Below are 15,688 nucleotides of genomic sequence, written 5' to 3'. Positions count from 1 at the left end.
TGTTTATCCATTCTTCCCATTGGTAGTATAAGTAAAACTCATTGCCAAGAGAAAGGATCCAAGGTTTTATCCATCTGTAGCTAACTAAGTGAATCCTATCCATGCTGCTTCTTTTCCTGTAGTCCATCAAGACCTGAAATGAACTGCAGCAAGAACCCTGACTTTGTCCTCTCAGGAATGTCCAGTGACCTGACAAGCCACAGCTCCTCTTTGGTCTCTTCCTGGCCCTCTATTTGCTGAGTCTCTTAGGAAACTTGCTACTGTTGCTGGCTATTGGTGCTGACATCCACCTCCACAGCCCCATGTACTTCTTCCTCAGCCAGCTCTCCCTGGTCGACCTCTGCTCCACTACCACCACAGCCCCCCAAATGCTGGAGACGTTGTGGACCAGCAACGGATCGATCTCCTTCTCTGAGTGTCTAGCCCAATTATATTTCTTCGTAGTTTTTGCTAACATGGACAACCTGCTTTTGACTGCCATGGCTATCGACTGCTACGCTACCATCTGCCATCCCCTACACTATGCACTCCTAATGACTCCTTGCAGATGTGCACTGCTGGTGGGTGGGGCATGGGGAGTGGCCCATTCTATCTCTCTTGTCCTTGCCCTGTTGCTATGCCAGCTCTCATTCTATACTAATCAAAAAATTCCCCACTTTTTCTGTGATTTCGGACCACTCTTTGGCCTTTCTGCTCTGATACCCACCTCAGTGAGGACTTGATGATGGTTCTGACAGGACTCTTAGGAATCAGCCCTCTCCTCTGCATCATAAGCTCCTATGCCCATATTTTCCTTGCTGTAGCTCAGGATCCAGCAGCACAGGGGAAAAAACAAAGCCCTGGCTACATGCAGCTCCCACCTCTCCACAGTCATCCTCTTCTACAGCTCAGTCTTTTCCACCTACCTGAAGTCCCTGTTAGCTCCTGATGCCTCTGGGGGCTGGGTGCTGCTGTCATGTATGCCCAGGTAACCCCCACTCTCAATCCTTTCATTTATAGTCTAAGAAATAAGGATGTGGAGAGTTCCCTGAACAGGATTCTGGGCATAGAGAGTTCATGGCTGCTGCTACTGCTAAGTTGCTTCAGTCGTGTCCGACTCTGTGTGATCGCATAGACGGCAGCCCACCAGGCTCTGCTGTCCCTGGGATTCTCCAGGCAAGAACACCGGAGTGGGTTGCCATCTCCCTCTCCAATGCATGAAAGTGAAAAGTGAAAGTGAGGTCACTGAGTCGTGTCCAACTCTCAGCGATCCCATGGACTACAGCTACCAGGCTCCTCCGTCCATGGGATTTTCCAGGCAAGAGTACTGGAGTGGGGTGCCATTGCCTTCCTCAAGAGAGTTCATGATATTAGGAATAATTCCAAGAAACAAGTGTTTTAGGGAAAAGAAAAATCACACTCTTCACCACCACACTGATAAAATGAGTCAGTTAACACCAAGGCTTTCACATGTCACACTGTATGATAAGGTACATTGGATATAACATTACATAGAAATTTGGAGAACTAGCTTCCAGGTCCCACTCTAGGTGCAAGCTTGTATACGTATTCCAGCTATAAGTATCTATATTATTTGTTATCTATATTATTATCTCAAAATGTTATATCAGTAATATGTCAAAGTGAAAGTGAAGTCATGTCTGACTCTTTGCGACCCCATGGACTATAGCCTACCAGGCTTCTTCATCCATGGGATTTTCCAGGCAAGAATAATGGAGTGGGTTGCAATTTCCTTCACCAGGAGATCTTCCTGACCCAGGAATTGAAGCCAAGTCTCCCAAATTGTAGGCAGACGCTTTACCATCTGAGCCACCAGGGAAGTCAAAGGAAGTATAATATACATTACATTATATTATATAATTAAGTATATTATATATATAAAATATTCTTTAGAGTTGATTGGACTAGCTGCTCTTTAAATTGCTTTGTAAATAAAATACTATTGAGACGTCATCATCTATTCCCATCATTACCAACATTTTGATCACTATTGCCATTTCTATCAGCAGTTTAATAATGAAGATCATCACCATCAGCTTTAGTCAATATCATCTTTTTGTCAGCAGAGTCACCTTACAAATTACCTTCTTCAGTTCTCTCCCCATCAGTAACACCAGTATCATCATCATAAGTAAGAGAATAGAAACTGGTCCTATGCACTTTTTCCCCTTTTAATGCCTTATTTTTCAGAATGTTCTATTAATTTGTGTTTTTGCGCTATCTTGATAATTGTGGGAAATATCATCATGGCATGGTAGATAAAAATGTCTTCATAAATTTGAAAGCATAACAAATATTTGCCCTGGGAATACAAGATTACATAACTTATACAGCACAATATATATGGGCTCCCTAGGTGGTGCAGTAGTAAAGAATCTGCCTGCACAATATATACACAATGTCTAAAATTTTCTTTAAAATTATCCAGGAAAAAAAAAGGAATGGTAGATGGTAGGCACAATATTGGCAAAACATTGACATCAAAGCTGGATGATAGGTACATAAGGGTCTATTACACTACCAACTCTACTTCTCTGAATGTTTGACATTTTCTACAATAAAAAGTTAAAATGACAATCCCAAGCTCCTCATCTATTCCTCCCCCTTACTTGCCCCCTCTGATAACCATAAATTCATTCTCTAAGTCTGTGAGTTCTTTCTATTTTGTAAATAAGTTCATTAGCATCCTTTTTAGGCTGTATGAGATATTATATGATATTTGTCTTTGCTGACTTACTTCACTCAGTATGATAATCCCCAGGTCCATCCATTTTGCTGCAATTGGCATTATTTTATTCTTTTGAATGACTGGGTAATATTCCACTGAATGTATGTTCCACTTCACCTTTATCCATTCATCAGCCAATGGACAGATGGGATTGACATGTACATTCCGCTATATTTAAAATAGATAACCAACAAAGACCTACAGTAAAAAGATAAAAAATAAAGCAAAAAGTTAAATTGAATAAGTGAAGTGCATTCACCTTTAAATATTTTTAAAATATCCATATACTTAGACATTGCAATCAAACCACAAAGAACACATTAAAGTAAATTCTAGAAATAGACAATGCTTGTGAAAGAATGGACTACAACAGTGAAAGAATGGAATACAACTAAAAATTCCCAGTGACAAAAGAATATTTAAGAATGTCATGTATAGCCATATTATAAAGCCCCAAAGAATAAAACATTGAATTGGCCACAGAGTTCATTCAGTGTTTTTTCTGCCAAGCCAGTATGTATTTGTTGATCTTGAAAAAGAATTGTCCTAAAAGATTTCACTGGAAAATCGGATTATAAACGTAATGATCCAACTTCTGTTATTTATACATATGCTTAAAATGCAATTCTGATGTCATAAAACATTGCTATAAATAAACAGTATTTCTAGGTTTCTTTTAGTGACGCTATTTGTGTTTGTTTTTTATATAAAATATTCATGACCTATTTAATACAGAAATAATAGAATTTAAAATAAAAAAATTTAATCTAACACTTAAAATTACCATACTTGCCTCACTTTTAGAGGAACCATAGAAAGATTAGAGGGGAACAAGAGAATAGACAAAGATATGCTTTTTCAAACATTCTTGGAAGACTTCTCACCATGTGGGTGAGCCTTTCTCTTGCTGACCACAGCAAGAACTGCCAATACAATCACTACAATCCAGGCATAAGATATCAGAATCAGTCCAAAAGGAATAGTGAGATAACCACACAATGAATGAATGAGTGTTGTCATCTGGACCACTCACTCCAGGATCTGAGCAGGCCAGTCATAACAAAGGCTCTAAAGTCACAGTAAAATTGGTTAATGTGGTTGTGCCGCTGGACCTCTGCTGGGCCATCAGGGCCACAACCTAGCCATATACCATGAAGCCAAAGAGCCAGGCTATGCCCACCAGCCCCAAGTACTGTCTGGGAGTGAGTGGCAGCGAGAGTAACAATTATTCAGTACTGATTATATTCCTTGACCACCAGTCAGGAGCATCCAGTTGTCCCTAGAGAGCCAAAGATAAAGAACTGGGTCAAGTAACCAGTCATAGAGATGAATGCCTTCTGCAGGAAGTCCTCCAGCACTTTTGACATCACTTTACACATAGAGAAGAAAGGATGGAATTACAAATACATAGACTCAGAAACATCACTTACACAATGAGCACACAATCATTGCTATTCACTTGTATTATATTCATAGCATATACTAGAACAAGAAATTATTAATGTGATGAATATACAATGAACTGCTGCATAGCAAAAATAAAAGTGATTTGCAATAGAAAGATGGACAAAGGACACGGCATTTACATTGGAATTAAAGCTTGGATAGATGTCAGAACACATATAAATATCCTTTGGATGAGGCAGATAGTATATTTGTACCTAAAGGGTATAGCAAGAAGCAGAGATACACAATGAGAGACCAGCTTCATTCTCCTAGAGGGAAATGTGAGCTTGGGAATTCCAAAATTAAAGGAAATAATTTAGTGTTAACACCAACATTGAAAAGTCAGATTGAAAAGAAACAAAGCACGAATATTTTTCCCTAGTCCTCTATTTTCCACAAAGCCACAGTAATAAAGGAGGGGAATATTGAAAGATAATCATGTTTCCGTATGGATTAAAGAAATATGACTGACCCTCATGCCTTAAATGTCATAGCCCAATTTCCTTCCATTTTATAGTTTTTCCAAGGAAGGTCCCAAGATGAGAAAGTATATCCATACCTCTGTCCCAGGAAATGAAAGATAATTTAAGAAAATTTGAGGCCACTGAGAATTGTACTGCCTGTGGTTCTGAAACTAAGAAAGAAACAGGAAAGAAAAGAGGAAAAATGAGAAAAATGGAACTCAAGATAGGAATTCCCCAAGGAGAATTCTCTTAAATTGCAGGTATAGAAAGGTATCTTGTTTATTCTTGCAATACTCCTCTCAAACCCAGGGGACACCCTCTCTGAGAGTTTATATATCTAGAGAACCATGGATCATAAACAAAAGGAAGAATTTCAGAAAGAAGAGGTTTTGGAATATGAAGAGCTTATACTATAATCCCAATATAAACTATCACTTCAAACATTTTTCTACTCTTTATTTTTCATAGTTTTCTACTGTTTATTTTTCTTCTGAAAAAGGTAAGAAGTAAATCTGGTCAACTTTCTTTTTTTTTTTTTCAAGGTACACTAATGCTTCTTTTAATGGCGGCGCAATAAGGAAGTACAAGATGTTACTAGCTTGAGCTAAGAGAGGTTTTAAAAGATGCCCACTGACACTATCACGTAGCCTGACGGCAGAATTGACTCTCAGGCTGCCACGGTTGCAGAAAATGTGCAGGACGGAGCGAGACTACAGCTTGTGTTTAAGATTAAGGGGGTAGAGGAGTTAACTGCTAACCCAGCACTACGACTGTACTTATTGGGGGGGGTGGGGAACGGCTCTGTTTCAGCGATGGCTTCGTCTCTCATTACTCTTAGGCGGGTAGGGAGTTTGCTTCCTCGAGTTTCACCTGTTCTTGTTGATAGACCTTTTGTCTCAGTAGGCTGCCATCTGCTGGGATGGCTGCGGGAGTCCTCCGGGAGTCTCTGAAGTGCGTTGTGTACAAGTGTGTCTGAGAGCTCACACAACTCCTTTCCTTCCAGCGTGTAGTCCTCATTTGCTCTCTGGTTGAATAAAAGTACTCGCAATGTCTCCTTTCCATATTCCCTGCCATCAAACCCAGTCAGGTCCAAAATCCTCAATCAACACCGGGTTTTAAAACTTGAGAGATGGGAATAAGGGGGGGACAAAAAGGTTTGTGCACAAGCCTCCCGCTCCTGAGCCCAGACCTGTGCTCTGAGATTTCCCCACAGCTGTCCACTTTCCTTCTGGTAGCTGACCGTTCAGCTCTGCCCCCGAGGGGAACACGCCACGGGGAGGAGGCACACGCTCCTCTTCCTCCAGTCCTCGCTTCCGGTGTCAGCTGCCCCGCCACAGCCCCTCAGTCTGCCACGTGTCCTTTTCCATCTGGACTAAGCAGTGCCCTTCGGGAGCTGGCCGTGCTGCTCAGACCCGCCATGTGCATGCTGCGGGGACCCCCGAGTGGAGTCGGGGGCGGGCGGCCGGGGTCCGGGTGGACACTAACGCACTTTCCTCTCCACACAGCCGCAGGAACCCCCACCCCAGCCCCCGCGCTCTCTGGAGTAGACGACCCCAGGCAGGCCGGCTCCCTGTTCAGGCAGCTGGTCGATGACGAGAAAGACTGGGCTGCACCCTCGTTGTTCAAACTCGGGTGGCTCTCCAGCATGACCAAGTGAGGAGGACGCTCCATCTCTCTAAATACCCCTGAGTTATTTCTCCTAGAAGTGACTCTGCCCCTTTGTTTCTGAGCCACACCAGTCTCTGCCGTGGCCGCGGTGGCATGTGGCCCCCTCCTTCAATTGGGGTGGAGAAGACTTTAAGCCTAGAGCCAGTGAAGTGCTGAGTTCACAGCACTCAGGACTCCAGACCTCAGTTCCTATCGCTTAGACTGCATCAGCCTTCACTGGTGCCTTCACTTGCGCCTTCTCACACAGCAAGGCGGAATTAACCAGGGAGCTCACACCAGCTGCTGGGGGACAAGGTGGTGCCTTAGACCGGAAGTCACTTACATATTCCGTAACTGTCCGAGCTGAGCAGGGTTTCCTAAGTCTGAGACGCAAGCTCTGGAGGAGTAACAGTTAACGAGCTATCTGGGGTCCATGAATCAGAAAGTCCCTTCTCTCTGGAGATACAAATATATAGCAGAGAGAAGACAGCTACCAGCTACGGGGAGGGAGCTGACTCACTCACAGTCTATCCGGGGTCTGATCGTCCTGTCCCAGAGGACAGCACTTTCAACAGGACGTCCATATTCTAAGAGGTAGCATGGCAGTTCGCTTCAGTGCAAGACTGGTCCAGCTTTCTATGTTCTGGAAAATGGAAAGAAGATCCTCTTTACTAGTTTATTAAAAAAAAATTGAAGATCCTGCAGTTTTAAAAGGCCTTTTTATATAAAGTAGAATTTCTAACTGACAGACCTGGAGAGCAGTCTAAACTGGACAGACTACGGGTTCAACACACAGATGGTGTGTCCTCCTATGGCTCCCTTGAGACCCACCCTTAGAAGAATCCTATAAAAACTGCTCCAAAGCCCCTTGGAAATCGCAATAGTGCAGCAAACCACGAGTAAACAACAGCCTGTTAACCTATTATCTCAAATATAGACTGAAAAGCCAACAGGCATTTTTTGTGCAATTTTTTTTTAAACATCAATTACTTGAAATATCAAATCTGCACAGTACTGTCCCTTCACAGAAGGCAAGAGTTTCCTGGCTACACATGGATATTAAGGAAAGCTACTCTGAATTCTTTGGTGCCAGCCTTCAGTCAAGGTGTAATAAAGGTTAGATAATTACTCAAAATATTCTCTAGCTATAAAGATGAATGTCCCATGGGATCCCTAGAAATGTTTCCTAGTTACTTCACTTTTTTATTGAGGTCACATCAGATCTTTTCCTTCTCCACTCATGGGTTTCCCAGACTTTGTGGATGTGCTCAGTTATGTCCAACTCTTTGCAACCCCATAGACAGTAGCCCTCTAGACTCCCCTGTTCACAGAATTTTCCAAGCAAGAATATTGGAGAGAGTTGCCATTTCCTCCTCCAGGTGATCTTCCTGACCCAGGAGTTGAATCCATGTCTCTTACGTTTATAGGTTGCTTCTTTACCATTGAGCCAGCAGGTAAGCCCCAAAACAACAATGTTCTCCCTCAAAATATTATTGACTAGATGGGAAATCCTCAGCTGCAGGATTCTGGTCCCCTTGAGAGATATCATTTCATATCTTATTTTATCTTTTCTTTCAAGTGATGCTGAATCAAACCTCAGTCACTGAATTTCTCCTCCTAGGAGTGACAGACATCCAAGTACTGCAGCCTGTTCTCTTTGTGGTTTTCCTTGCAATTTACATTGTCAATGTGGCTGGGAATGGAGTCATCCTGATGGTTGTCGTCTCTGATTCAAGACTCCATTCTCCTATGTATTTTTTCCTGGGAAACCTGTCATGTCTAGATATCTGCTACTCCACAGTGACTCTGCCAAAGATGCTGGAGAACTTCCTGTCTACCCACAAAATAATTTCTTTCTTGGGATGCATAAGCCAGCTTCATTTCTTCCACTTCCTAGGCAGCACAGAAACCATGTTGTTGGCCGTGATGGGCTTTGACCGCTTTGTGGCTATCTGCAAACCACTTCGTTACACTCTCATCATGAATCATCAGGTCTGTACCCAGATGGCTGTCACTATCTGGATCACTGGGTTTTTCCATGCCCTACTGCACTCAGTAATGACCTCTCGCTTAAACTCCTGTGGCTCCAACCATATCCATCACTTCTTCTGTGATGTTAAGCCATTGCTAGAGTTGGCCTGTGGAAACACTGACCTCAATGAACGGCTACTTCATTCTGTGACAGGGACCATTGCCATGGGCTCATTCTCTCTAACCCTTCTCTCCTATTTCTATATCATTATCTATCTTTTCTTCAAGACCCATTCTTGCAGCATGCTTCATAAAGCACTGTCTACATGTGCCTCCCACTTCATGGTAGTTGTTCTTTTCTATGCTCCTGTTATCTTCACTTACATTCCTCCTGCCACAGGTAGCTCCATGGACCAAGAACGGATCATTGCCATTATGTACAGTGTGATCACTCCTGTACTAAACCCACTGATCTATACTTTGAGGAACAAGGAAGTAGAGGGGGCTTTGAGGAGGGCGATCAGAAGGAGACTCTGACCCTAAGAAATCTAGAGAATTCTTCCAAAGCATCAGTAAAAAGGCTATGAGAAAGTTGAGATGTGAAATTATACTGCTTTTCTAATTGTTTACTGTTTGTGAAGCAGAAGGCATTATATAAAGAAAAATAAACGAGAAAGTCCAGTTTGGTTGTGTTAACAGTGTGCGACTAGGTAATGTAAGGGAAACTTGAACAAATAGGACACTATCCACAAAATCTTTTTTTTTTTTTTTTTTTTGGCTGTGCTGAGTCTTCATTGCTGTGGCAGCCTTTCCTCTGGTTTCGGCAACTGGGAGCTTTCATTCATGGTGCTCAGGTGTCTGCATGCAGTGGCTTCTCCTGTTGTGACAAGTGGGCTTAACCGCTCCATGGAATGTGGGATCTTCCCGGATCAGGGATCAAACTGGTGTCTCCTGCATTGGCAGGCAGATTCTTTACCACTGAGGCACTAGGGAAGCCCCCTTGGAATTTTAATGTTGAATTTGTGTGGGGGATATAAGTTGATAAAACTATTTGTTTACATATTCTTGTGTGTTCTTGAATAAAATCAGATACCGAAACTTGCCTCAAATATGCATATATTGTATAGTTGGATAATACTAAGGCTTGTTAATCTGCATGTTTCCCCGTAAATTAACATATTATAATGTGAATAATAAAGTTATTATGTTGTTTTATTTTAAGAATTTGAGTGTAGGGCTATGGTTACTCAACTAGAAAAACAAATGTTAACTCATATATGAGTTAAGGGAAATTTTTAAGCAGTATATCATGACTTCTTTTTCTCCAAGCAAGGAAGCAAGTAAGTAATTAAAGCAAATAATGCTTTGAGTACTAATTAACAGAGATAAATTGTGAACTCTGATTCCAAAGATACTTCATAATTCAAATGGACAACCTGTCAAACATTACCTTAAAATATTGCTAAAAATGGAGGCAGAGTGAAAAAAAAAAATCTCAGGAATATCGCTCTTGCTCGATATGTTATTTTCCCTTCAATTTCTGGTCATAGAAAATTGAGCTTCAAAATTCTTCCTTATTATTTATTTTGTTTTTTATTTCTATACTTATTTCACAGATTGTACTGTGATATAATATGATATAATACCAGTGAAATATGAAGAATTCATCAAGTTTGTTTTCCTTACCTATCACCAAATTTATACTAAGTGAAAGCTATCAAATAGTAATTCAATTCAGTTCAGTCATTCACTCTTATCCGATTCTTTGCAACCTCATGAACTTCAGCACACCAGGCTTCCCTGTCCATCACCAATTCCCGAAGCCTACTCAAACTCATGTACGTGGATTCAGTGATGCCATCCAATCATCTCATCCACTGTCGTCCCATCCTACTGGCTTCAATCTCTCCCAGCATCAGTAGGTTTTCCAGTGAGTCAGTTCTTTGCATCAGGTGGCCAAAGTATCGGACTTTCAGCTTTAACATCATTCCTTCCAATGAATATGCAGGACTGATTTCCTTTAGGATTGACTGGTTGGATTTCCTTGCATTCCAAGGTACTCTCAAGATTCTTCTCCAACATCACAGTTCAAAAGCATCAATTCTTCAGCACTCAGCTTTCTTTGCGGAAGTATTTTTGGAGCTAATAGACAAGAATTACTATGTTCCTCACTTTCTATGTTCTATGAAGTGTCACTGACCTGAAACAGCATTTCCAACTATTTAGAGATATAGGATTCCCTGGTGTCCAGTGGTTAGCATTCTGCACTTTTGCTGCCAAGGGCCTAGGTTCAACCCCTGGTTGGAGAACTAAGATCCCATAAGCCAGGGAGTGCAAACAACACATAAATAAATAAATAAGACTACTAAATAAACAATACAGATACAGACTGAAAAGTTATAAAAGGATATTTTGGGTTCATGAACAAACTATTCAAACTGTTTACATCCACTTTTGTAAAGCAAAGAATTTGGTTTTAAACTAGCTCACATAGTTCTTCCATCTTCCTACTCTACCTTCTTTGGTCTCTTAATTCCAGTTTTGTTTATAAAAGAATGTATGGGGAGATGGCATTTTATACCCTGAATTATCTCAGACTAGAATTTCTATTGATCAGAATTTTTCCTGTAATCCAACATACATAGATATTGTCACCCTGCTTATTCAACTTATATGCAGAGTACATCATGCAAAATGCTGGGATGGATGAAGCACAAGCTGGAATCAAGATTTCTGGGAGAAATATCAATAACCTCAGATGCGTATATGACACCACCCTTATAGCAGAAAGTGAAGAAGAACTAAAGAGCCTCTTGATGAAAGTGAAAGCGGAGAGTGGGGAACTTGGCTTAAAACTCAACATTCAAAAAACTAAGATCATGGCATCTGGTCCCATTGCTTCATGGCAAATAGATGGGGAAACAATGGAAACAGTAAAAGATTTTATTTTGAGGGCCTCCAAAATCACTGCACATGGTGACTGCAGCCATGAAGTTAAAAGACACTTGCTTCTTGGAAGAAAATCTATTACCAATCTAGGCAGCATATTAAAAATCACAGACACTACTTTGCCAACAAAGGTCTGTCTAGTCAAAGCTATGGTTTTTCCAGTAGTCATGTATGAATGTGAGAGTTGGACCATAAAGAAAGCTGAATGTCAAAGAATTGATGCTTTTAAACTGTGGTGTTGAAGAAGACCCTTGAGAGTCCCTGTGACTGCAGGGAGATCAAGCCTGTCAATACTAGAGGAAATCAGTCCTGAATATTCATTGGAAGGACTGATGCTGAAACTGAAATTCCGATACTTTGGCCACCTGATGCAAAGAATTGACTCATTGGGAAAGACCCTGATGGTGAGCAAGATTGAAGGCAGGAGGAGAAGGGGATGACAGAGGATGAAATGGTTGGAAGGCATCACAGACTGGATGGACATGAGTTTGAGTAAGCTCTGGGAGCTGGTGATGGACAGGGAAGCCTGGCGTCCTGCAGTGCATGGGGTTGCAAACAGTCGGACATGATAGAGCAACTGAACTGACTGACTGAACATACTTGGAGGCTGTAAATTATAGAAGAGTACACGGTTACCTATTGCTGCATGACACACTATAACACAGATGGTTAAACATTTATTTAATTAAATTGCATTATTCAGTGATTCAGAAATTGGCAAGAGTACAGCAGAGAAACACTGACGCTGTTTAATGTTTCAAGTCTCAACTGAGATGACTTTATCAACAGATGTATGAAACAATTCGTTAAATTTCAGTATATTTGTATGTCAAACGTTCTCAGAAAAATAAAAACAAAAGGACACACATAACATATTATGGATGGCTGTATGTTAGTCTGCAAACTATTCTCATATAAGGAGAAAGGGCAGTGACTAGACAAAATTGTGAGTTTTAAGTCATCTTTCTAATTCCACATCCAAATCAATGTTAGACTTCTGTTTAATTGTTGATTTCATTCCTCAACCCTATCTATAGGAAATTTTCTCAACAGAAAATTCCTACAGGTTTTTTTCTAATGAGTAACTTTGGGCACTGTCTCTAAGGCCAAAATGATTTCTTCTGCTGCTAAAATCTTTCTGATCCCAAAAGAGATAAATATTGATAACACTCAGCTTCTAAACTACATTTTCTTTCCCTGGTCTCATCAATGTATGCCAAGGCCCTGGATTCTTTGTTCTTTCCCATCTACTCAGCAATATCACTGGATAGAATGAATATTTCTAAGGCCACCATTTATAGAGATTAGGGAAGCCAGAAGCAGGAGCTGAAGACATCATTTGGCAAATGGAGTAATGGGATCAGCTTTCCAAGTGGACCATAGAGAGTTCAAGTTCTGCACTTGATGGACTGCATAACGTTTTGTGTATCTGTTTCCAATGTGGTACATAAATCAAGCCATCTGTAAAATATATTAAAACGTTAAAGTGCTACTGTAGAACTGTGTAGCTGGGAGTTAAATATGTAAGTCTAGAGTTAGGAAAATAAGTTGAAATTAAAGGTATAATTAGAGAATTATATCTTTATATATCTATAAACAAAAGAAGAACTAGAAGACAGAGAAGAGGAGATGCACAAAAGTGGATAATAAGGAGGAAGAGCAGTAACCAGCCAAGGAGATTGGAAAGGAGTCAACATGGTGGGTCTCCTGAATGCAGATTTTTTAAAATTAAAATATAATTGCTTTAAATGTGTTTTAATTAGAATATAATTGCTTTACAATGGACTTCCCTGGTGGCTCAGAGAGTAAAGCGTCTGCCTGCAATGTAGCAGACCTGGGTTCAATCCCTGGGTTGGGAAGATCCCCTGGAGAAGGAAATGGCAACACACTCCACTATTCTTGCCTGGAACTCCGATGGATGGAGGAGCCTGGTAGGCTACAGTCCATGGGGTCACAAAGAGTCAGACATGACTGAGCAACTTCACTTTCACTTTCTTTCACAATGTTGTGTTAGTTTCTGCTGTACACAAATGTGAATAAGCTATATGTATGCACATATCCCCTCAAAATTTGTTTCAGATGCTGATGGCATAGATGCCAGTGGCGTGGATTTTAGTTACTAGAGAATAGGAACAGTGAAGCATGTTAAGCTGCTGATGAAACGTGAAACTAACCGGAAGTGAGTTGATTAGAGAAATCTCAAAAAGGATAACAATTTAAAAGGTGAGAAAGGGTCTGAAATGAAGGACATTTTATAGGAAATAAAATTTCTAGCCATGGGTCTAAAGTTGATGGATGAAGGAATTAGATGGATCAATGTTTCCAACCCATGTTGCTAGGACAATATTTTGTTGGTAAAAAGTTTTATTCTTAAAATGGAGAGGACTTCTGGGGGAAGACAATGTATCGTCCTCTCCTGCCTTCACTTTCATTAACCAATTTATTCATTTTCTGACAAATACCGTATTTAGCATTCCAAGTACTAGAGATACATAAGAGAGGAAAACATTGTTAGGGAGACCAACATTAACTAAATAACTTAAATATTTAAACAAAATAAATGTGATTACATCCTCCATATTACAACTTCAGCAATTGACCAAGGTGCCATGAGAGCCTAGGAAGGAAGGGTTGTCTTTGTCAAAGAGGCTATGGAAGACTTTCCTAAGAAAGTCACCAATACAGCCAAGGTTAGAAGGATGAGCAAGAGCTGACTCAGCGATGAGAAGGAACATGGTCCATACGTGGCAATGCAGTGCAGACAGTGTTGCTGGGAGCAGATGATAACGGACTGTGGTGTGAGATGGAGCTGGTGACATGAAGCTCAAAACCAAATGAGCTGACATTGGTAGGGTTTTTCATATATAAGTGATATGATATGGTATTTATCTCTTTCTGATTTACTTCACTTTTTTTGCTGTTTAATCACTCAGTCGTGTCTGACTCTTTTCAACCCCATGAACTGCAGCATGCCAGGCTTCCCTGTCCTTCACTATCTCCCAGAGTCCACTCATACTTATGTCCATTGTGTCGGTGATGCCATCCAACCATCTCATCCTTGCTTCACCTAGTATGATAATATATATAAGTTTATATAACACATCTTCTTTATCCATTCATCTGTCCGTGGACTTTTAGGTTGTGTCTATATTTTGACTGTTGTAAATAGTGCTGCTGCTATGAGCATAGGGGTGCATGTATCTTTTTGAATCAGAGTTTTGTCTGAGTATATGCCCAGGAGTGGAAATGCTGAATCATACATGCTATAGCAGCTCTATTTTTAGTTTTTTGAGAAACCTTCATATGGTTTTTCATAGTGGTTATACCAGCTTACGTTCCCATCTACAATGTAGGACAATTCTCTTTTCCCCATACCCTCCTCAGAATTTGTTATTTGTAGATTTTTTAGTGATGGTCATTCTGACCATTGTGAGGTGATACCTCATTGTAGTTTTAATCTACATTCCTCTAACAATTATAGTGGTTTCAAGTGTACAGCATAGTAATTGAGTATTTTTACAGATTATGCTTCATTAAAAGTTATTTCAGGATAATGTAATTCTTTGTTGCTACACAATATATCCTTGTTGCTTATCTATTTTATTTTCTTCATTTTCTTTTTTAACCTTTTTATTTTATGTTGCACTAAGGAATGGCAACCCACTCCAGTATTCTTGCCTGGAAAATCCCATGGACGGAGGAGCTTGGTGGGCTACAGTTCACAGGTCGCAAAGAGTCAGACATGACTGAGCGACTTCACTTTATAGCCTATAAACAATGTAGTAATAGTAAGAATGGACAGTAAACAGACTCAGCCATAAATACCCTTGTGTCCATTCTTCCCCAAACTCTCATCACATCCAGGCTGCCACATATTGAACAGAGTTCCATGGGTAGAAACCATTTTTTAAATAAAGAAGTGACATGATGAGATTTTATTTATTATAAAAAAAAGATCACTCTGACCACAGTATGGAGAACGTATTGGATGGGGCAAGATCCATGTTAAAATAGTTAGGAGGATAACATTTCTCCAACCAATCACAAACCTTGAACTAGAATAGTCACTGTGAGGGTGGGTGGGAGTATTTATTGAGCCCTTTTTTTGTGCCAGGCACTGAGCTAAGTACTGAAATGTTGTTTCTGCCTTGAAAGACTCGTGGTCTTGAGAAGAAAACAGATTCACAAGCAAGTAGTTAAGTACCAATCACACAAAATTTTATTAAGGAAACTTGTTTATGCCACATAACTACAGGACGTCTCTGTTGTTTCTTTCGTTCTCTTACCTAGATGTCTCCTTAATTGGACCATCTTTGTGAGGTACAACCCTTGTCCTCCCCATTGCTATTTTAGTTGTTTATCCATTCCTCACATTGGTAGTATAAGTAAAGCCCATTGCCAAGAGAAAGGATGCAAGGTTCTAGCTAACTGTAGTGAATCCTCTTCATGCTGCTTCTTTTCCTGTAGCCCATCAAGACCTGAA

General features: G+C 40.5%; 1 protein-coding gene and 1 pseudogene across 1 annotated transcript; both read left to right on the top strand.

Annotated features, from left to right (window-relative positions):
• The first annotated feature begins 138 nt into the window (after positions 1–138).
• LOC114109562 (olfactory receptor 1361-like) lies at positions 139–5,241 on the top strand (annotated as a pseudogene).
• A 2,604-nt stretch (positions 5,242–7,845) lies between these two features.
• Positions 7,846–8,793, top strand: LOC101119380 (olfactory receptor 12D1-like). Its single transcript, XM_004022878.3, has one exon. It carries the CDS (start codon positions 7,867–7,869, stop codon positions 8,791–8,793), a length of 927 nt encoding a protein of 308 aa, XP_004022927.3. The 5' UTR covers positions 7,846–7,866.
• Positions 8,794–15,688: the final 6,895 nt, after the last annotated feature.

Source organism: Ovis aries, chromosome 20, assembly GCF_016772045.2.
Source record: "Ovis aries strain OAR_USU_Benz2616 breed Rambouillet chromosome 20, ARS-UI_Ramb_v3.0, whole genome shotgun sequence".
Taxonomy (NCBI): Eukaryota; Metazoa; Chordata; class Mammalia; order Artiodactyla; family Bovidae; genus Ovis; species Ovis aries.
This window is presented reverse-complemented; position numbering and strand designations above follow the sequence as displayed.

Coding starts and splice junctions, on each gene's coding strand:
- LOC101119380 (XM_004022878.3), top strand. CDS start 7,867: ATGCTGAATCAAACCTCAGTCACTGAATTTCTCCTCCTAGGAGTGACA.